General features: G+C 42.2%; 2 protein-coding genes across 3 annotated transcripts; one reads left to right on the top strand and one right to left on the bottom strand.

Moving 5' to 3' along the window:
- Positions 1-770: 770 nt before the first annotated feature.
- Positions 771-11,599, bottom strand: SDHD (succinate dehydrogenase complex subunit D). Of its 2 annotated transcripts, XM_055305967.1 has the most exons (4): positions 11,443-11,598; positions 8,716-8,832; positions 7,168-7,312; positions 771-1,744 (listed from the first exon to the last, which is right to left on the bottom strand). In XM_055305967.1, the coding sequence occupies exons 1-4, from the start codon at positions 11,492-11,494 to the stop codon at positions 1,579-1,581; spliced, it is 480 nt and encodes a 159-aa protein (XP_055161942.1). In that variant the 5' UTR covers positions 11,495-11,598; the 3' UTR covers positions 771-1,578. The 2 variants fall into 2 exon arrangements, with proteins under 2 accessions (XP_055161942.1, XP_055161943.1); XM_055305968.1 differs by lacking the exon at positions 7,168-7,312 and having other exon boundaries at positions 1,656-1,744; positions 11,443-11,599.
- On the top strand, positions 11,594-13,218 carry TIMM8B (translocase of inner mitochondrial membrane 8 homolog B). The gene is made up of 2 exons (XM_055305969.1): positions 11,594-11,749; positions 12,838-13,218. Exons 1-2 carry the CDS (start codon positions 11,621-11,623, stop codon positions 13,003-13,005), a joined length of 297 nt encoding a protein of 98 aa, XP_055161944.1. The 5' UTR covers positions 11,594-11,620; the 3' UTR covers positions 13,006-13,218.
- Positions 13,219-13,312: the final 94 nt, after the last annotated feature.

Here is a 13,312-nt window from a genome sequence, read left to right as displayed (position 1 = left end):
ATTCCAAAGGCTGGCATTTATAGAACATTGTAATCTAGACCTCATTTTAATTCCTACTACAGACAACCCTTTCACAGTATGGAGGCTAGGGGTGCCAACACCTCACACAGTCAAAAATCTGTGTGACTCCTCCAAAACTGAACTACTAATACCCTACTAGTGACCAAAAGCCTTACTGAGAACATAAACAGTTAATTAACATTTTTTATATTATATGATTTATATGCAATATTCTTACAATAAAGCAAGCTAGAAGAAAAACATTAAGAACGTCATTTTAAAAATACATTTATTGTACTGTATTTATAAAAAAAAAATCCACATATGGGACGCCTGGGTGGCTCAGTGGTTGAGCATCTGCCTTTGGCTCAGGGCATGATCCTACAGTCCAGGATCAAGTCCCACATTGGGCTTCTGGTGGGGAGCCTGCTTCTCCCTCTGCCTGTGTCTCTGCCTCGCTCTGTGTCTCTCATGAATAAATAAAATCTTAAAAAAAAAAAAATCTACATGTAAGTTGACTGCGCCAACTGTATTGTTCAAGGGTCAAATGTATTTAATCTTAATACTCTTCTCATCCCAAACTACTCATACTCCATATATTTCTGCCTATTACATATAAGACTTTTTTGTATTACAGTACTTTGTAATTTACCTAACTACTGAGCCCTAGAAGGAAATTTAAACAGTCCTGTTTTACTGGTGTATATGCAACAGACACCAAGTTCTATTGAATAAAACTAGAGACAGTTAGTACATAAAAGAGTAGAATACAATTTATTATATAGCATTTTATTTTTTAAAAAACTTTATTTTCATAGAATACATTTTCACATTAAAGATTCCTACAGTGGGAAAATAACAATTACTTACAGTTTTTTATATTCGTAGACAGATTATTTTAGGACAAGTAAAATAAACACATTTGAGGATTAAGTCTCAGTTTAGAATCTATAATACTTTCATACTTCTATGAGGGGACCTCTTCCCGATATGGAACTTCTCCATACTCAGAAGCTCTCCAAGCTCTTCTTCCCAGGACTTAGAAATGAATAATGTCAGAGAGCAGTATTTCCTAATTTGAAACTTTCCCTAGGACATGTTAACCATCAGTAACCGGTATCAACTGAACAGAGAGGGCAATTTTCAAAAATTAAACACTAATTTTAAGTCTTTACTTATGAATTAACAGGTTTTCCCTTTCTCCGTCATTCCCAGGACAAATACAGAAGTTTGATCATGTACTGATAGTAATAAAGCTGAATTCCCTTTAAGAATTTGATATGCTAACAGGCAAAAGCTCATACATAATGGTTAATTATGCTATGAGTCTTATGAGAAGCTAGGAGACAACTCCATAACTCACCAGAACAAGGAACCCAGTCTCCAAATTTCTTGGATACAATTCGCCTCAAACCTTTTCCTCAAAGACTAAATTCTAAAAAATGACCAGGTGATTAAAAGAGGTTTGTCTCACCATTAGACTTATCTGTTATTTCCTCCTTACTGTGAGCTGAAGGGCATGATAGAGCAGAGGCAAAGAGGTGTACAATCAATTCTGAAGGTATTAAGTCAAAAAGGTCAGAGCTTCCACAGCATGGCAACAGCTTTGCAGATGCCCACATCATGGTAGTTGAAATAACAAAGCCCAGCAAAGGTTAAAGCTGAGAGTGCCAAAACGCCTGCCTTGACAGCTTTCTGCAAACCATCCCCTCGAACATAGTCAGTAACCACTTGTCCAAGGCCCCTAAAGAAAAAAAATACAGTTCAAAAGAAAAATCACAAGTCAAAAGGCTATATGGCTAATTTGACTGCAAAAAATAATTATCAGGTTCAAAATACAACTCATTGTAACAGGAATCATAAACCAAAATGAAGGGGCTGAGTTTCCTAGTAATATAATAAAGACATTGCTTTTCTTTAGATTCAATTTTTTTCATTATTAATATCAAAGAGGGTAGGTTTTTTGTTTTATTATTTTTATTTTATTATATACTCTTTTTATTGAAGTTTGATTTGCCAATATATAGTATAAAACCCAGTGCTCATCCCATCAAGTGTCCTCCTCAGTGCCCATCATCCAGTCGCCCTATCCCCCTGCCCACCTCCCTCAAAGAGAGTAATTACCGTTCTATTTACAAAATCTTGGTGTTTTTTTTTTTTTTAAACTAAAACCAATGCTCGAGAGGTGCCTGGCTAGCTTAGTCGGTGGAGCACATGACTCTTGAGCTCAGGGTCATGAGTTTGAGACCCACATTGGGTGTAGAGATTACTATAAAAAATAAACTTTAAAGCAAATGCTCTACTAAGTTTTTCATTAATTCAAAAAAAAATTTTATGAAGCAGACACTATATGTGCCAGGACCTGTTATAAATGTTGAAGGAAGAGCAAATAAGACAGCACCCCTGCCCTTATGGAACGGATTCTGGTGAAGCAGAAAAAAAAAAAAAAAGTACGTATGTGCAATGAGGAAATATTTTAGAAAGGATGGACTAAATGAGAAGAACATTCCAAACAAAAGGGACATTGACCGTGGCATCTTTGAAATAGTAAAAAGATCAATGTGGCTAGAGAACACGGGGATCAGAAGGCAAGGGTAGATCACACAGGGCCCCGAAGGTCACAAGTCTGAGTTCAGACGCACTGGTTGGCTCAGTCAGTAAACTGCAGGACTCCTGATCTCAGGATTTTGAGTTCGAACCCCATAATGGATGTAGAGGTTACTTAAAAATAAAAATCTCGAGAAAAAAAAGGTTTTTAAAATTTCATTTGAAACGTAATGAGAAACGACAGATATGTTTTAAGTTGGGAGTAACCTAAGTCAGTAGTGACATAATTTTATTTTTTTAATAATAGCTTTATTGAGATGTAATTCACACGCCATAGAATCGATCCTTTTTTTTTTTTAAGTTATCTTTACACCCAATGTGGAGCTCAAACTCACAACCCTGAGATCAAGAGTCATATGCTCCTCCAACTGAGCCAGCCAGTCGCCCTAAAACTAACCCTTTCAAAATATACACTAACACGGCTTTTAGTATATTCATGAAGTTGTGCAACATCATCACTATTTAATGTCAGAACATTTTCATCACTCCAAAAAGAAACCCCATATCCATTAGCTCATTAACTCAACAACTAGTTTCCTGTCTCTATGGACTTGCCTACTCTGTACATTTTATATAAGCGAAATCATAACAGGTGGCCTTCTGTGTCAAGTTTCTTTCATTTCACATTTTCAAGGATCAACCATGCTGTATTAGTACTTCAACCTTTTGTGTGGCCAAATAATATTCCTTTGTAGGAATATATTGTATTTTCTTTAGCTATTCATCAGCTAATAGACATTTGGACTGTTTCTACTTTTTGGTCATTATAAATAACATTATGAATGTTACTACACAAGTTTTTGAGTGAGGACATATGTGTTCAAGTGTGAGGGGTATAACACCTAAAAGAGGAATCACTGAGTCATATGGTAACTCTTTTTGTTAGGACTTCCAAACCATTTTCCAAAGTGGCTGTAACTTCTTACATTCCCAGCACAGACCTACAAGGCAACTTCCCGACATCCTTCCCCACCTCCCACCCCCCGACATCCTTGAAACACATGTTACTGTCCATCTTGTGGATGACAGCCATCCTAGTGAGTTTGAAGTGGTATCTCATTATGGTTTTAATTTGCCATTTTCCCCGCCTTGGAGAGAGAGAGACAGAGACTCTTATGCAGGCTCTAAGCCCAGCAGGAAGCCTGACTCAGGACTCGATCCCACAACCCCAAGATCATGATCTGAGCCGAAATCCAGCATCAGACACTTAACTAAGCCACCCAGACACCCATTAATTTGCATTTCTATAACAAATAATGTTGAGCATTTTTTCACATGCTCATGAGACATTTGTAGATCTTCTTTAGATAAATATAATTTTACTTTAAAATATATATATTTTATTTATTTATTCACGAGAAACACACACACAGAGAGAGAGAGAGAGAGAGAGAGAGAGAGAGAGGCAGAGACGCAGGCAGAGGGAGAAGCAGGCTCCATGCAGGGAGCCTGACGTGGGACTCGATCCCAGGTCTCCAGGATCATGCCCTGGGCTGCAGGCGGCGCTAAACTGCTGCGCCATTGGGGCTGCCCTATAATTTAACTTTTAAAAAAGGTCACTCTGGCCATAATATGGCAAATGAACAGTGCAGGCAGAAGGGGTGGGGGGCAAAAACAGAAACAGAAAACCACTTAGGGGGCCAAGTGCCTTGGTAAGACTATTTGCTTAACCTAGGCTGGTGACAGGGAAGACGGTGTGAAGGGACAAATGAGGTAAGCTGTGTTTTGAGGAGACAACTAACAGAAAGAGCTGATGGACTAGATGTAGGATAAGACAAAAAGAAATACCTAAAATAATTCCTAGGATTTTTGGCTTGAGCAACTAGATTTAATTGAATTAGGGAAGAACAGGAAAGGAGGTGGCTTTGAGGAAAAATCGAGAGAGAGTTGGGTGGGGGAAGAGTGATTCTGGGCAATGTTAAATTTGAGACAACCATTAGACATTCAAGTGGATTATGCTGGTTAGACAACTGGAAAATACAGGTCTGCAGATCAGGAAAAAGTTTAGATCTGAGTTCACCTCAGGAAATTAAGAGAAATTAGGAAAGCAAGATTGAGCCCAGGATTCATTATTCATTTATTATTCAGAGGTCAGACAAAGGGAGAAGCAGGCATCAGAGACTGAAGGCACAGCTGGTGAGACAGAGGAAAGAATGCTGGGCACAGCATCTAGGAAGCCAAAGGGAAATTATTTAAGGAGGGAATGGTCAATTAGGTTGAATTCTGCTGAGAGTTCAAGTAACAGGAGGACCAAAAACAGACAGCTGGGTTTGGAAAAATGAAGGTTTTAGGGAGATTTTGGTAAGAATGACTTAAGCTTTGTACTTGTGATAAAAGACCAATTAGTACAGGTTAAAAGAGATTGGATGCTGAGGAAGTAGTGCACGATTATAAACAACTCTTTGAAGTCGTGTGTGTATGTGTGTGTGTGTGTGTGTGTGAGAGAGAGAGAGACAGAGACAGAGAGACAGAGAAAAGGAAGGAAGAATTAGTAAGGAAACTGGAGGAGTATAAAATAAATGAAAATAATAGAAAATATATTACTTTAGAATTATCTCTTATTCTGACTTTTCATGGATTTAGATGGATCTCCTGCCAAAAAGCCACATATTAGAGAAACCTTACTGTACTTATGATCTAATATTTAATATACAACTGGAATCCTTTACTTTGAAACGTCTATCTGGTTAAAGGGTAATTCCCCAACCAACCCCAGAAAACTAGGTAAGTAAAAATCTCCCTTTAACACTACAAAATCATTCTGACAAGCCACTTAACCTCCCTGGGGTTTAGTTTCTACATCTGCAAAATAACAGAGTTGGTTAAGATATTCCTAAGTCCTTTCAGTTCTAGCAATACAAAAATGCTTCCCTCTCCCACAATATCATACTGTCCTTGTAAAATAATATAAAATGAACAATTCAAAGAACCCAAGTGTTACTTACAAACTTTTCAGAAGGTTCATTAACTTAGAAAATCTAGGGCAGCCCCAGTGGCGCAGCGGTTTAGCACCGCCTGCAGCCCAGGGCGTGATCCTGGAGACCCTAGATGGAGTCCCACGTCAGGCTCCCTGCATGGAGCCTGCTTTTCCCTCTGCCTGTGTCTCTGCACCCCCCCCTCTGAATAAATTAAAAAAAAAAAAAGGTTTTAAAAAAAATCTAACAAACTACATACACTGGATAAAATAAATAGAAACTGGAAATTCAGTCATTCAACTATTTACCTAGTGCTATATGTCAGGTACTGCTCTAGGCACTAAAGATGTTAAGAGTAAACAAAAAGTAAAAAAAATCTCCATTTCTTTTTTTAAAAAGGGCAAAACTGAACTATAGTGTCTAAGGACAACTAGATGATAAAACTATGATGAAATATAAGAAAGGGATTACTATAAAAATCAGGATAATGGTCCTTGGTGGGTGCATGCTGAACAGTTATGACTGAGGTAGAACACACAGAAGCAGCTCCTACAGTTCTATTTCTTTTTTAAGATTTTATTTATTTACTCATGAGAGACACAAAAAGACAGGCAGAGACACAGGCAAAGGGAGAAGCAGGCTCCATGTAGGGACCCGACCCCTAACCCACACCCTGAGCTGAAGGCAAGCACTTATCCACTGAGCCACCCAGGCATCCCTCTATTTCTTGACCTGGGCAGAATTACCCCTGTGATAATTCATTAAGCCATGAATTTGATTCTCATGATTTTCTGTATCTGTGCTTTCATTCTAATGAGGGGAGACAACATAAGAAGGTAATTAGCACTACTGAGAAAAATAAAATAGGGGAGAGGGATAAGGAATGCTGGGAAGGACACTGCAATTGTGAACAAGTGGTTACAGAAGGCTTCATTGAGAAGGTGACACTTCAAATATGAAGGAAATGAGGAATAAGCCAAGTATGTAACTAGAAAAAGAGTATGTTGAGCAGAAGCAAGAGTAAAAGTAAAGCCCTGAGGTCTGGAGTGTCCCTGGCATGTCTAAGAATGATCAAAGCCAGTGTGAATGAAGAAGAAAGTAGCTGGAGATGTGGGAACAGAGCCAGACTACACTGGGTCTGTAGACCACCATAAGAATTCTGACTTTCAGTCTGGGGAAGGTTAAAAGACGGGAAAGTGTTTTGAGAAGGAAAATGTCTTGATTTGACTTAATATTTTAACAGGATCATGGGGGCTGCTGTGTTGAAACAGACAGAAGGAGGACCAGTTAAGAGACTACTACTGAATTCAAAGATGATGACCAGGTTTTGGGCATGAACAATTGGAAGAATGGAAAAACCTTTAAGTCAGATGAGCAAGAGTGCCAGAGGAGGAGATCTGGGGGAGATCGGGGACTGAGTATTATAACATGCTATATTCAAAATGTCTATTAGATATGGAAGTGAAGACATTGAATAGGCAAGTGGACATATAAATCAGAGCATATAAATATTCTCTATATGTTTTAAAGTTGTCTCCAGGTCTGAGTATCTCAATCAACTTCTCCCTCATATGCAGTAATGAGACAGGCTCACAGCAAATAAACTGAGCAGACAACGTAACAATGAAGGGCCTGCTGTACTTGCCAGTGACTGTGGAGAGTGAGGGCTGCAGCCAGGGAGTAGTCCATCGCAGAGCCAGGATTCAAATAAGCAGCTGGAATTAGGCCCAGGAGCAAAACACTGACAACCCTCTCACCAGTCCAGTGGAGAGATGCAGCCTTGGAACCAGCTACAGAAATGAGGAACCAGATTCATAAGAGTTGAAAGGGGGAAACACACATCTCTCAGATTCAATGTTTGCCACAAAATAACCCAGCTGACAGAATGGCAAACAGCATGCATATAAGACTTCGTTCTGAGCATAAAGAGAGTAGGATAAAGAAAGTACTTGAGAAAGATGCTACTTCCTTTCTTTGAAGTTCTTTAGCACAAGGTGTCTTGGTGCCAACAGAGACTGATTATAAGACTGACCCACTTTGTTGACAGGCAAGAAGGTGAACAAAATATCTTTGTGGAATTACCAATCTCAAATTTTAGTGATTTAGACAGATACCTTATGAATAATATAAGTTAGTACCACCTGAAGAATTCCTTTAAAACATTACTCTTTTATTTGCACTTTCTAATCTTTAGAATTAGAAATAAGGTAATAATAAAAATCCTTCCAAAACAAAATTAAACCAGCCAATTCAAAAAGTTCTGTTATGAACTTTTAGGATTACGGTCCTTCTGTCCCATTACTTATAAATAGCCCAAAACAAATATGGAACAGGAGAACTTCTTTTAAATAAGTGAGAAAAAAAATGGGCTTTAAACATTTCTTTGAGAGCCTCTATCTTATTTTGGTTACAGAATCTAATGGAAGGATGGAGCTGCTCCCCAGAAAAATGCACATGGATACATTGATAGAAACTATACTTATAATATCAAGTGCTTTCCTTCAGTCCACACACCCCAAATTAAAACCACTCTCCTAAATTTAACTGAACTTAGCAAAGGAATAGAGAAACAAAACTTTTTCAAAGATAATAAAATAATTCTAAAGAGCAGAAAAAGTGTACTTGCCTAACTTCTCATAACTCAGATACGACTATATGTAAGCTGTTGACTTAAGAATCAAGAGAAGTCTTATCTCTGCAAAATACAGATCTTTCCAGACTTTAAAACTGAAAATAACAGTTAACTCATTATTCATCTACAAATTTTCTATAATAGTCATAAAAAAGCCATGTGATTTTAATATGGACCTAAATAAAAATAGGCAAGTCAATTTTAGCTATAAATATATATGTCTTTTTAAATTTTCTACTATTCTAAAATTATTTGTATCTGGCTCCTATCAGCTAAATAAATAAGATCAACTACATTGTACAGACTCTTCCTACAGAGTGATTTTCTTTTTAAAAAAACTGAAAATGTAGAACTTAGATCAGAAGGGTCTCTATGACTCTAAATGGCATCACTCAACCATGCTAGTAGCATTGTCTGCCCAAAGGCACTGGCTAGGTAGGTCTTCATTTGACAGAGGTGGACATAAGAGTTCTGCTCCACAGTCCTGCCAAAGGCATGAAAATTTGGCCAGATGTAGAGGGCCAGAGCCCAAGAAGCAGCAGCAATGAAAAAAAAACATACAGTAGTGGTTGGGTGACAGGTGAATGTGCTGGGTTCTACACCATCCTGGGGCAGGCTGGTCCTGGAGAAATGCTGAAACATGAGCAGGTCTGACCACTGGGATTCGGAGAAACAGAGCTGAGGAAAGAGACATTAGGGAGGTCATAAACACTTCTCTTTTAACAGGCCTGACAGACTTTCTAAATAACCACAGGCAAGCTACTTAATCTCAAAGGGGGCATAACATCTCCTCTGCAAATGAGAACAGTATCTATTTCCCTGGGCTGCTAAGAGGTCACACTAAGTAGCCCTTGAAAGATTTAAAAAGAAAAAAATTCAATGAACCATTTATGTAAAAACGGCTGCACTCTTACGAATTTTAAAAAGTAAATTAAAGCTCCTTTCTCTTTCCATGCATTCACCCAACAAACATTTACGACATATAAGAGCAAGAGACAAAGACAGCCTTTGTCCTCAAGGAATTCAGTCTAGTTTGGGAAAAACATCTATTGCTATCTTCCTTTTCAAGATCAGTTTCTCCATGTCCTTTTTTTTTTTTTTTTTTTTAAGATTTTATTTTTAAGTGATCTCTACACTAAATGTGGGGCTTCAACTCACAACCCCAAATCGAGAGTTGCATGCTCTACTGACTGAGCCATCCAGGTGCTCCTCTCTACTTGTACTCTTTTTGGGAGTGGGGAGAAGGCAGAGGGGGAGAGAGAGACAATCTTTAGCAGGCTCTAAGCCCAGCATACGCCAGATGTGGGGCTCAATCTCACAACCCTGAGATCATGTCTCAAGCTGAAATCAAGAGTCGGACACTTAGCTGACTGAGCCACCTGGGCGCCCCTCCACTTGTACTCTTGAACCCATCTTTTTCTGTCCCCCTTTGGATCCTGTCTCTTGGTTAAAAAAATAGGCAGACCTAAGTTCACACAAATCACCACTTACTAGGTGGGAGGTGATGAGCAATTAAGTTAAACAGTCTTTCTAAGCCTCAGTGTCCTCATCTGTAAAATGAAAATAGTAGCACTTACTTATTAATACTCTGTTGAAAATCAGTCTCCTCTTGCATTCACTCTTAAATGTTTTCCCAGCATCCCATTGCTCTCCTCACATCCTAAGCCCACCCTTGGCCATTTTGCCACTCAGTTTATGCTGCCTATAAGCTGATGACACCCAGTTCTATATCAGCAGCCCTGCTATTTCTCCAGTGTTTGAGAAGTTGAAGTGCCTGCTGGGCCTCTCCTCTGAGATATCCTACAAGATTCTCAAACTCGCCACACCAAAAATGAAAATCATTCTTCAACTTTCTTTCTCAACCCAACTTGTCTTCCATTTGCATGCTCCCCCACATTATCTAGTGACATCCCAGCCATTCTTGACCTAACCCCCAAATCTGGAAGTCACATAAAACGCCCCTCTCCCTTCAACTCTCAATCACCAAATCATATCAACATATCTCCTTAACATTTCTTGAGACGACCTGCTCTTTTTTGTACTACTTTCCATGTTTAGGACCTCACAATCCTTACCTGCCCTACTATAACAGTGTCCTATGTCATCTCCTGGACTTGTGTCTTAGCCCGTCCCATCTCCTATGATGGCCATCTACCACAGTGTTACCCAAATGGCCACTCTAAACTGCAACTCTGGGATGCCTGGGTGGCTCCCCGTTGAGCACCTATCTGCCTCTGGCTCATTTCATCATCCTGGGGGTCCTGGGATCCAGTTCCGCATCCGGCTCCCCACAGGGAGCCTGCTTCTCCCTCTGCCTGTGTCTCTGCCTCTCTCTCTGTCTTTCATGAATAAATTAATAAAATCTTAAAAATAAATAAATAACAAACTGCAACTCTATGTCCAATCTTTCAGTGGTCCCGTTCACATCGGGTAAACGCACATTCCTTATCGAGGCAAGTTCTTCCACGATTTGATTCCAGTCCACTTTTCCAGATTCATCTCTCATTCCTCACCTTGAGCTTCGTGCTCTAATAACATCCAGTCTGTTCCCTCTCCTGCCTCGCAGTTTCTACATCCTTCATCATCACTTTTACTGACCCCAGTAGTTCCAACAGTCATGCCCTTCCTTCTGTGACCTTCCTTATCCTCAAGACACACACAGCTCCTTCAGGAACCAAGACAGGGTAATTCTTCCAAAACTAGAAAGCCAAGTATTTTCTTCCTCTGGACTGGCATAACAATTTATGTGCAACACAGCGGTTTTTGGCTTTGTTAAATCACATTTGTATGTGTTTTCCCTATAAAAATGAAAACTCTTCGTGGGCAGGGCCTATGTTCCATACACATGTGTATCCCATCCCTACCACGGTGCCTGGTATAAGAAAAATGCCCAGTTCAATGGATTATCGAACTGATTTCCGGAACCCGCTCTCCGCCAATCCAGGGTCAATGGGCAAGGCCAGGGGCTTAGAGCCTAAGCCCACATTTTTCTGATGCGCGTTATAAGGACAGTGAATGGGGAGAAAAAAAGACAACTCTTAGGAACAGCCTCAGGAGGACTGTAACTCCCAGGGGCTCTTCCAGATGACCCCACCGCCGTGTCTGCCCGGAGCGGGGGAGATGCGAGCTCCGGAAAACATCCGGGCGCGTAGACAACGGGGGTTATTGCTGTGGTGTAGACAGGAGCCAGATCGGCCAACGGGACCGCGGACGGATTCCCTGCTTCAGAAGCCTCCCTCCCCCGGCTGGAGGCGGCGCGAAGACCCTCCCGCTGCTAGGACCCCTCACCTCGGCCTCCTCGAGCTCCGCCCAGGACGCTCAGCCTCCAGAGACTCGCCATCTCCCTCCTGAAGGCTCAAGGTCACCCAGCAACCCGGAAGCAGTCGCTCGCAAACTCCCACCCACCGACCACGAAGGGAAACGCCGCGTGAACCGGAAGTCGGGAGCTGGCGCGCGCCCGCCGCACATGCGCGCACACGCTCGGCGGGAGGCCCCGCGCTGCAGGCGGACGATGGCGGAGCTGGGGGAGGCGGACGAGGCGGAGTTGCAGCGCCTGGTGGCGGCCGAACAGCAGAAGGCGCAGTTCACTGCACAGGTGCGGGGACAGGGCCCGGGGGGAGAGACAGGAGGCTGAGGCACAAGTTGAATTTTCAGACTCTTCCCAGCCCGTGAAGTGACAGCCGCTAGGGAAAAACGAGCGGAGCCCGCGACCTCACCCCGGGGGCGGCCTGGGGCTCGCTCCTGCTGCGCCCACTTCTTCCCAGAGAGAAACGAGGCGTGGCGCCCCAGCCGCCGGCGAGCCGCAGTGCTCGGGGCCCGCTAGGGAGAAAGGGTAAAGCCGAGAGGAAGGTTCGGGCGGCGCCAGGGCACCGGCACCTGGTTCGGCGGCGAGCTCGCTGGGCGTGGCGTTCGGAAGCTCTGGCTCTGGTCCTGCCTTTGCCCCCTACGGGCGCGCGGCCCTGGACGAGGCACCCATCCGCTGCCGGCCTTGCGTCTGCAGTCGCCGGCTGCCTCACTACAGATCCTATGCGGTAAGGAGTTTGAGAACGACAGAGCCGCGGAACGTCCGTTGAGAAAGGCGGGCTCCGAAGTAGTCTGGACTGTGGTTTAGGACAGGTGTTGTGGAGCCCCGGCGGCGGGGTTCGAACCCGGCGTGGCCCCTTACTAGCAGCGTGGCTGGCGGGTTGACCACGCCTCGAACCGAGATGACAGCCCCATCTTAGGACCGCAGAAAGTGTGGACTGGCAGCCTACTACCCAGTCTCCCAAGACAAAGGCGTCAGTAAATGGTTCCCCCCCCCCCCGCCTTTGGGGGCTGGGGGTCGGTTCTCGGAGAATTAAACAGCAAGAACACATTTTCTGTGCCCGTATGTGCATTTTTCTAATGGAGAGTGGATCCATTAACCTTCATTGGATTCACAAAGATGTCCATGACCCCCAAAAGGTTTGGAACTTAAGAACTAGCCTAAGGGATAGGTTTGGAATGACAAGAGAGCAGTGGTTTGGAGGAAATTGGTACCATACCTTGCCAGCTTACACTGGTGCCACTTGGAAATAGAAAACATAACCCGGCCTGAAAATTTAGTCTGATTATGAACTTAACACAATTGGGGAAAAATAGGCAGTTGGCCTTCAAGGAAGTAAATGCAGACAGCCGTGGTTACTAATTTTCTTTCCTCTTAAGGTGCATCACTTCATGGAGCTGTGCTGGGATAAATGTGTGGAGAAGCCAGGGAATCGCCTAGACTCTCGCACGGAGAATTGTCTTTCGAGCTGTGTGGACCGCTTCATTGACACTACTCTTGCCATCACCAGCCGGTTTGCCCAGATTGTCCAGAAAGGAGGGCAGTAGGCCATCCCCTGGGAGGATGACAGAGGCAAAGGACTTGTTAGGCAGATTAAAGGGCCAGTGGGGGATGGTCGTCAGCCTGTCATCAGGTGAACTTGAGGCTGTTATTGGTGCTAAAAAGTAACAGATCAAATGTTCAAGAAGTGAAATTTATTTATTTGGAATTCAGAAATTCCATGTTTTATCACAATTATTCAATAAATGTGACTTCTCCAACTCTTTTTTTTTTTTTTCTTAATCCCATTTTAGGATTTAATATAGAGATCTCTGATTGGCAGGAACACTAGGAGTTTGTTCCAAGACCAGTAGT

This window comes from Nyctereutes procyonoides, unplaced genomic scaffold (genome assembly GCF_905146905.1).
Source record: "Nyctereutes procyonoides isolate TBG_1078 unplaced genomic scaffold, NYPRO_anot_genome, whole genome shotgun sequence".
Classification (NCBI taxonomy): Eukaryota; Metazoa; Chordata; class Mammalia; order Carnivora; family Canidae; genus Nyctereutes; species Nyctereutes procyonoides.
The sequence above is the reverse complement of the archived record's forward strand: the minus strand, read 5'-3'. Positions and strand labels throughout refer to the sequence as shown.